General features: G+C 43.2%; 1 protein-coding gene across 1 annotated transcript in view; it reads right to left on the bottom strand.

Moving 5' to 3' along the window:
• The window catches only part of ryr2a (ryanodine receptor 2a (cardiac)), a 554,599-nt gene that overhangs the window by 107,929 nt on the left and 436,645 nt on the right, over nt 1–10,025 (bottom strand). Inside the window, 3 exon segments of the mRNA XM_037691577.1 lie at nt 7,114–7,268; nt 7,394–7,552; nt 7,961–8,042. Of these exon segments, the coding sequence (XP_037547505.1) occupies nt 7,114–7,268; nt 7,394–7,552; nt 7,961–8,042 (396 nt within the window).

Below are 10,025 nucleotides of genomic sequence, written 5' to 3'. Positions count from 1 at the left end.
CGATGGTTGCATGGATGTGCTACTGCCACACAGGAGACTGGAGTAAGAAAAGGTTGATAAGATTTCCAGTGGCAGTTCAGACGTACGCTAGAGTGATTGTATCCCATGTGATACTCAGAAGACCTGAGATATCACCTCATTTCTTTGTCACCTATCTGTTAGGAAGAATCAAACTCACCTATCTGCAAAAGATTATAATTTCAGCATGGCTGATAGAAGATTCCATAGTGATTAGCCTTGAGTGTGCGGCAGCACTTACTCCTGTGCCAATACCAGTCACAAGCTGTGGAGGTACCGCCGGGAGAATAGTAGCAACTATAGTCGAAGGGACGGTAGCCGTAACAGTGTTGGCAAATATGCTATATCAGATAGTATCCCTGCAACCACAGAACAGACGTAAATGGACCAAAAAGTTAGCCATCTTAATTGGATGGAGTCTGGTCTGGGGAATATGTGCAATAGCCTATTGGGCCAGCCTCTGCACCACAATGCCTATAGTGGTATGGATGATGACCTATGCCGCTATCTTTAAGCCGAGACCTGATCCAGCTCCCCCTGCACCGGAGGGCAGCGAAGGCCGTAGAATCTCAGGAGGGTGAAAAGAAAAGCCAATCCAAAGATAAAAGAACAGAAATAATCAAGTAACCAACAACAGCTTCACCCCTCCCTGCTTATGCTAACTTTTATTAACTTTGAATGATTGCTTTAGTGTTTAAATGTTTATTTTTCTCTTTTTATGTTTAATTTTATTTTTGAATCCTGTAAACTCGAGGTGTCATCGGTTTGGAAAATGCTCAATGGATAGCTGACGGCCTGTATAGGCCCAGCAATACGAAGTTGAGTGTTTCAGAGACGCGATGAGGACCGAGAGTAAGGCAGACCTTGATTTCATTTTTATTGCCTTGCCATGTTATATTACATGTACTCTCTTTTTAGAAGGCATAAGGAGCAGAATGCAGACGCTGTTCTACATCCTGACCGCAGCGACCGTCTACAGCAACTGGGCGTTCGCTTTCACAGTCCCGGACAAACTCGTAGTAACAACAAAAACCGGAGAGATCATCCTCTGCCACTGCGAGGAGGAAGCATACGACCATCAGCAGATCCAGAGGATTAGAGTAACACCTTGTGGTGACGTATGCAAGATCAAAATAACGAAAACTACAGGGCAGGAAAGATACATCAGCGTTACATATAGGGAATACGGCATCTCCAACACCTCAGGGTTGATGCTACCTGGGTACTGTGATTGGAAAACAGTGATAACAACCCAACAATTAAACCAATTGGAAGAGTGGGAGAAATTCATTACTCGCACCTATTGTGGGATCACCAGACGACAGGGTAGAACCACCCTTTATCGGTTTAAGAAAACCTCACTCTAAGAGATAATTAAGGGAATAGGTTTTAAACCAAAAAGCCACAACAGTCAAAATGCAGGTTCAGCGCCCCAACAATTTAACAGCAATAGGACCTCAAACGGTCTGCTGTTATTGCCTTCTGGGGTTGGAAGATACCCGGTTCCTATGGGCCGTGGGTCCAACCTGGTGGTGCCAGGGCTGCCACTCTAAAGTAATAATCACGACTGGAGTACATGGTATTTTGGTCTCTGATGAGCCCGCCAGCCTTCCTCGGGTGTCTGCAGAAAAGTGCTGGGAAATAAAGAGCACCTGCAAGATCATCTGGACCTCAGCTGAGGGCTCTGAACCCTATATACCTATAACAGCCATCCCCCCAGGAGCCACATATTACCCAGTAATTGTAAAACTCTGGGAAAACACAAATAAAATTACCAGACATATAGCTTACCATTTGGCCACAGGGTTGCCCTTGGTTCATGGCCCCCCTTTTAGGGTCACACAGGAGCCCCAAGAGCCCATGTCCTCGTCTATCATGGTCATTTTAACGGCAGGGTTAACAACTAGCCCTCCAGTAGTCTCCGTGCCCATGGTAGTCAGGGGAGAAGGTAGACGAGCCAGTGTTAGTATCCCTACGACCCCAACCGAAATAGCCAGCCAGCCCCAGGAACCAACTACTGGCCCACCCGACCTTTTGCCATCTACATCCCAGAATGAAGCTGAGCCCATGGAAGTGGAGATGTCCCCTAGAAGGTTGACTGAACTTCCATTAGATCATAACGATCTAAGTCTCCTGGAAAACTACCTGGATGACTTTGACAGGTACTTAAGTAGCAAGGCGAGCCGGTCCGGACCTCTGAGTACCGATGGCACGATCCTCACTGACCCAACCGGCCCATCAGATTCTGAGCCTCCGATCTTAACACCAGAAGGCTTGGCCCAGTCAGACACAGCTGAATCTGAAGTGTTACAGGTTGTCCCTCTGTGGCTGAAACAGCTTCGTCAAATGCCCAATCTGGTCGCTATGACCCCACAAACCAGGAAACAGATCATAATAGAACCCATTACTCCTGTAGGTTCACCCCTGATCGAGATCCCGCCAACCCTTCAGTCTAATAGAGCGGCTGACCTACCAGAGGTCAACCTACCAGGTCCATCCGCCATCCCGGCCCAGGAGGCCCGGGTGCCTAGGAAGCGAGCAGCGCCGGATGAAGACCAGGCGGGGCAGTCCACTTCAAACGCAGACCTGGACAACATGACGGTGGTTGTATGATTGTGTGATTTACTTGAAAAAGTGTTGAAGTGAAAAGAGCAAGAACCGAGGCCTAATGTAACCATCTGATGTAACTATGAGGCAAGTCTGAACATGTCTTGCATCTGATGTAACTATGAGGCAAGTCTGAACATGTCTTGAGCAGAAGCAGAAGAAAAGAGAACAGAAGTCAGCTATGGATGCATGAAAGACAAGCTAAGAATAATAATCAATGTGAATAATAATCAATATATAACCTTTGTAAAAGTTTTACGTGAGTTACTTTGAACTGTTAGTGAAAACATGGGTAATTGAAGAAGCTATGGTAACAAAACAAAAGGTCATGAGGTTCAACTCAAGTCATCTCGTGGTGACGCACGTCTGAGCAAATAACAGGAAGCAGCTTGTTTTCCTCAAGTTCTGGAAAGTACCCAAAAACTGGTCTAAACCGGTTAAGGTGCAAAACAACAGACAAGTTACTGGAAAAAAGATGATGTAATTTTCCTAAAAAAGCCTCCAACCCCTCCTTAAGAGGAGGAGGGAAAAGAGGTCTTTAAATACAGACTGAACTGATGAAACTTGGTCAAAGCTGAGTTGATGAGTCGAGCAGAAGGAACTACAAGCAGAGAGCAGTCAGAGGATCAGAGACGCCAGAAAGAAGTTGGATTTTATCAGTTTGGGACAAGGCTGGGGATTTACTTCTCTTCTCACTGAAATGGGATTGGAATTAAGTCTTCACTTGCCACAGCAGACCGGAGAGGAGTCCGATTTCTAAGAAAACCTTGGCCCGGGCTCATCCAAAGCTCTGATTTCTTCAAAATTGGCATAAGCTGCTTCTGGTTTGGGTTGGCCCGTATTTCTCTCCTAGAAAACGGGAAATATGCCGTTTGCCACCACAAAGATTCTCTGAGGGTCACCTCAGAATCATGGTAAGCGGACTACCCTGTCCTTCTGGTCTAAATAAATTAATTCATCAGATTAGAAATTTAGCATACAGGATAAATTCGAGAATATTAAACTGGGTACTAGTGGGTTTTGCACGGAGGTGTTTCTGGTTCATGAGGGAGTTGAGAGAGAACCTCTTTTGGCTTGATGTGTGAAAGGTCTGAGTGAAGGTAGTGTTCACAAAATCTCCAAGGGCTCTTGGGGATCAGAAGTCATCAGGAAGATTCCATTACCTTATTTTAGTGAAGAAAGAGTATCCTGTATAATCATGAAAATTAATTATTATAAAATTGTGCCTGTTGCTGTACACCTGTGCAAATTGTTGATTAAAGCAAAGCAAAACGTATAAATCTGGACTATTATTTCACCCTTATTGAACAAATACATGGTAATGCTTGGTTCACTTAACAACATCAATAGAGGAGGTTTTGAAAGGTTCATTAGCTATTGAATGACAACACCCTTGTGCCCATTTCCAGGGCCCTAAAGATTACTAGAACAGTTAACAATTGCAACGCTAATGTAAGACGTGAGCAGCCACAACGTGAGTTTCTCTGGACCAGAAGACCCATCCCTGCTGCTTGGAGGTTTGAGGTAACAGAGTGAGATCAGGGTGTGACTCACGGATTTAAGGTCGTTAATATTCTGGATGAATCACCTCGTTGCAGCCTTAATGAGGCTACTTTAGACAGCTGCAGGTAATACCACGGCGCTGAAGTTAGTTTCCGGACCCCTTGGAGGAGAGGCTGCAAGCAAAGGTGTTTATCACTAATTCCAGTGGTTACCTTTGCTTATCGGGAAGCAAAACACCTGGCTGGCCTTGAAGGCCACATTATCTGAATTCACCTGGAGAACATGTCATCTGACCCCCCCCCCCCCCCCGAGGATTTTCCAACTGATCAACAAGAGGAAACCAGATGAATAAACATTGTGTCATCATTTCAGAACTCTTGGATTCCCATAGGCGTTGTCCTTGGCCATTCCCTAACATCCCTCAAGAATGTTTCCGAATCTCACTGGAGGAAACTGGCTGATTATTCCATCCTTATCAGAACTCTTACAGTGCCCTCGAAAGCATCCATGAACATTGCTCACCGCTCTCGTCGTCTCCCCCCTTCGCAGAATGTCTACATCACTATGTGCTTGTTTGTGCGAGGTGTTTTTTAATAGTTTTTCTTCTCAGCCAAAAAGAAAAAGTCTGATAGCATTTTTTTTGCCTCCAATTCCTACATGTGTCCAGTTTCACTACTTTTTCTGTCTAAACAGATCTCACTTGTAAATGAGTCTCCTAGGCTCAATGTGACTTATCTGTCTAAATAAAGGTTGAATGAAAAGTGGCATTCAAGTCACCAGGCTGTGCTCCTTAAGGCTCCCACAGACCCAGGCAGACTGTGAGCTGCGCAGACACTGCACACACTATCCACAGACAGTTGAGACTTCATATTCAAGAGTACACCCTGATGGGCTGCAGCCCAGCTCCGCAGGCAAAGGGCGTTTACCTTCGGGACAAATTGAGGTCGCCGATTGGTCATTTACTGACACGCCTACTGGACTGATTGACAGGTCGAAAAAAGAAAAAGAAAATGAGAGCTGCCAGCGGCCCTGTGTAGAGGCAACCCCAGCCACAGCATTCTGTGCTCATATGTTGTTAATAAAAAGTTCTAAAAAAAAAAAAAAAAAAAACAGGGAGCGCTGGCCCTGCAGTCCACACATCAGACCAGCCCACCAGGAAATCTTCAGACCCTCCCGCAGCCACACTGGACCTGATTTTAATTCTCTCGTGACAAATTCCTTCATTTCTCATCATTTCAGTCATGGCATCAATGGAGGAGGAAGAGATTGCATGCCTTTTGGTAAAAAAAAAAAAAGAAAAAAGAAAAAGCTGTTAAACCAAGTCAGGGATGAAGAAGGGGAATTTCATACATTGGTTTCGCAAACAAAACAGTCCATCGCCGGACAGTTTATTGTGCGACACAGAGTATGCATTCATGGTCGTAAAAATTTATCCTTGAGCGGACATGGCTTGTATATGGCCACTTGCGTTGAGTCTAATCGGGTACGTGTGGACCACTGCGAAGTGAAGTATGCCCAAGTATGTGGGAGCCTTTACCAGGTCAGTGTTGAGGGCTTGAGTTCACTAGACTTTCTGAGGTTTTGCTGGCTGATCAGACCAGGAACCACTATGAGGAGAGGACTCGCAAGGAAATGCCCAAGGTAGCTGAAAGTCACTGTGACTGCTTCAGGGGTCGGTGTCTCAGCTGATGAGAAGGTCTGTGGGCGATCAGCAACCTTCAGCCAGCTTACATTTCAAGTCAAAAACGTGAGTCTTGTGGTGAGAAAACCATATTTTATAAAAAAGAGTAGTTACTGGAACTCTATTTTGCTTGTAACAAAATTGCTACTGAGCAAATTTCTTATTTTCTTTGCTCAGAAATAAATGAAAATGGGCATCAGACAAACACATCAGAATGGGGTAAACAGATTAACTGAAAGTGTCACACAAATAAACTTTATTTGAACTCTCAGCTCTCAGAAGTGTTTGGGCAAACTATCAAATATTATGACTCCCCACTGACGTAAACAGATTGTAGCTCAAAAATACTTACACACAGTTGTCTCTCAAGAAAAAGTTATTTTATGATAAACAGAACAGAGTATCTGCTATCTCGTTTCAATATTGTGCTTATAAAAGATATGCCTCTAGTGGCTTGGACTTTGATGATAACTACTCTAGCACTAATTTTCATCATGTTTTTGTTCAGGGTCAGATAATTCTGTGCTAACCAGTTTTGACAGAGACTGCACTGGGGCAGAAACATCTCATTTTAAAGGAAATATATAAAGATATTAGCAAAAGAAAGAAAGAAAATATTGTACTGATTGGTTTTCAGTTTTAAAGGCAGCATGTATGAAGAAAACTGAGCAGGCTCCAAAATGGACCCTTGAGGTACACCACAACAAACAAATGCTGAAGAAAAATGAATTTTCCCCATGCATACAGAACAAGACCTGTCTGCGATTAAGACTTAAACCAACATGACTATCAGAAACAGAAGTTAAATCTTAACAAACTAAAACAATGGAGCAACCTGTAGTTCGTCAGCAGTTAGAAGATCATTAACATCTTCAAAGTATTGTCTGAGTACCATGAAGGGGTTTAAACCAGACTGGAACTCTTATTTTATTTTTATCTGCGACACATCTGTGGGTTTGAAAGCAGCTGGTACACACCCTGATGGCAAAAAGGTGCTTCATTAATGTAAACTACAAGGTCCAATGGTGGAAAAAGTTTCCCTAAAAAGACAAGAGGGGAGGATATCTTATGGGAAATTAGAAAGTCTTCAAAAAAAAACCCAAAACTACTTCCTTTAAAACTGAACAAGACAGGCTCAGAGGGGTCAGACTGATTCACCACTAGGATAAAAATAAATCCAGATAAACAGAAAAAAAGAAGTTTACATTTTTCAAATGGACTTTCATACCCCTCCTCCTTTTAGGATGGAAATACACATTTCCATCTTTTCAAAGACATGCTCCATCTGAGATCCTGTACTTTACCTTGGCTGGCTCATGAAAGCGCATCACAAATTCTTCATAGTCCAGGAATTCATTCTCATCGGTTTCAGCGCAGGAGAGCAGGAACTCTGTTTCAGACTGGGTGTAGTGTTTGTAGCTCTCCATAGCCTTATGAAAGTCCTTCTTTGAGATGACACCTACCAATTTATTGACACATTTACAAATCTTCACCTGTTCTCATCAAGTAGGTCATCTGACATGCAAATAATCTGAATAATGATTATTCCATAATACACATAAAAAGAAAGTGTGTAAGTTTTGCCTTTTCCATCAGGGTCATGCTCCTTGAAGGCGTCTGAGGAGGTCAGGTCCTTCAGTTTGAGAAACATGTCAAAGAATTTGAGGATCATCTCAACATTGTTGGAAGACTCCACCAACATGTCAACCATCTGCTTCCCAATAGTGCCATTCACCACATTACCTACCACAGCACAAGTGTTCATTAGTTAAACAAAGGTACAAAAAAAATCACAGCACATTTCAAAGACAAACCAGTGTTTGGCATTAGTAAATAAGTAAGTCAAGTAAATAATGACAATTTAATGTAAAATATAATGCAATATTCGGAAATTACACATTTGGATTTTTCTCTTTCTGATTTTCTTTATCGATCTTTGGTTGATGAAAAATTAGCAACTTTCAGCCTCAGTCGTTTTTCAGATATGTCAGATGACAGGATGTAAAGTAACTTTTTATAGTGTATGTTCACTATATTCATTTATTCATTGAGTTTATTTGCACAACCATTCCTTTTCAGCATGTTTACCAGCACTTTATGTGTACTGGTTCTGCTTTAGACCTGCAGGTAAGTTCAACTGAACAAACTGACCTTCCAGCATCGACAGCAGCATGACCACCATGTCTTTCTGCAGATCCATCAGTTCTTTAAGTAACTCAATCTGACTTGAGTCCTGAGGAAGGGAAAAGGAACAATCACTAAATGATTCCACTGAATACCAACACTGGTTTACAGACTAACCTCACTAATGTTTGACAAACTGCACAGTTTGTCATTAACTCTACATAAAAATTATTTCATTTTTATGCAGAAAAGCTTCAGATGTTTTGCTTTAGTAGCACAATTTATCTCCCGGCACCATAAAAGGTGGGCAATGACTCTCGGTGTGTTTGTCGGTCTTTTAGCAAAATATCTCTTAAACCAATGGACAGAATTTTATGGAATTCAAAAATTTATTCTGGGATGTACAGCTGATTAACTTTGGGAATCAGCCTAATTCAAGATGGCTGCCACAGCTAATCAAACTTTGCAAACAAAAAGTTGCTATATCTCAGTCAGTTTTAGAGTTCTCGAGCTAAAATCTGATGTGGTTTCATTTCATGTGTTTCATTTCCAACATATATTCAGCTTAAATGAGATATTGACAGAGTTCTGGCCTGAAAGGCAGCAGCTGATGTTCATAGCTTTCCAGCGTTTCCTCTACCATTATACAAGCAGGGTGCCCTGCCCTGTCAACAGAACCGAGCGCCCTGCCTACTGAACTTTCCCCACCCCCATATGTCGACAACTGCTGGCACTGACATAGCACTAAAATAGCAAGCCATGACTATGGAGGTAGTGCTTCGTCATCCTCACACTGAGCCCCCACCTCGACAAAAATCCCAGAAGATATGAGCGCCCTGCCAAAACAGGTTAACTCAGAGTCAGAGATTTTTTATTGTCATTCGCACCACATGTGGTACATGTGGTGGAGCGAAATTATGTACACAGGGTCCCAGTTACATCCAACAATAAAATGTTTAAAAAAAAACAGTGATAAGATCTAAGATATGAACTAAGAAAAACATTAAAATACACTAAGCACTAATAGTATAAAACATTACGTTGAACAGCAGCACGAACATGAGCATGAGTCTGTGTGAGCAGATGAGCACGCATGAACACCTCAATATGAAACAGATCAGCAGCAACATGAAACAGATCAGCAGCAACATGAAACAAATCAGCAGCAAAATGATGTGATTTTTCACAGTGATTATTCTGGTTAGATATTCAAGAGTCTAACAGCCTCAGGGTAGAAGCTGTTCCTCAGTCTAGTGGTTCTACACTTAATGCTCCTCAACCTCCTTCCTGAGTGGAGTGGGGCAAAAAGTGTGTGTGCTGGGTGAGTGGGGTACTTCATGGTGCAGGTGGCCCTCTTCCTGCATCTGGAGGTGTAGATTTATTTATTTATTTATTTTTAAGCTTTTATTTATACAGGTAGTCTCATTGAGCGACGAGAACTTATTTTCAAGAGAGACCTGTTTAGGGAGCAGATGGTGGGGTTAAGGGCCTTGCTCATAGGCCCATGGTGGTGCAAATGAGGGTGGGGGCAGGTGTGGGTGCTTCACCTACCCCACCCACATTTTTGATGTTATCGGTACCGGGGCTTGAACCGACGATCTTCCAATCACAGGCCCACCTTTTCTAACCTCTGCGCCACCACTCCCCCATCTGTGATGGTGGGGAGACTGACTCCAACATCTTCTGTGCAGCCTTCACCACTCTCTGCAAATCTTTTCTTTCTGCAGCTGAGCAGCCTCACACGTGCAGCCACACATTGATGCTGGAGCACAGGATGCTCTCCACTGCACACCTATAGAAGGAGCTGAGGACTGAGCTTCCCAGACCAGCTCGTCTCAGCCGCCTGAGGAAGTAGAGTCTCTGATGAGTTTTCTTGATCAGGCTGGTGGTGTTGTTGCTCCAGCTGAGGTTGTCATTCATGTGTACACCCAAGTACTTGTAGCTGGAGACCACTTCCACCGCAGATCCTCTTATGTTCAGGGGGGTGTAGGTGTGTTTATTCCTTCTGAAGTCCACAATCATCTCATTTGTCTTCTTCACATTGATGTGAAGGTTATTCTCTACCTTGATGTGAAGGTTATTCTCTACCTTG

The sequence above is a fragment of the Nematolebias whitei genome, chromosome 17, assembly GCF_014905685.2.
Source record: "Nematolebias whitei isolate Nwh7 chromosome 17, NemWhi1, whole genome shotgun sequence".
Classification (NCBI taxonomy): domain Eukaryota; kingdom Metazoa; phylum Chordata; class Actinopteri; order Cyprinodontiformes; family Rivulidae; genus Nematolebias; species Nematolebias whitei.
This window is presented reverse-complemented; position numbering and strand designations above follow the sequence as displayed.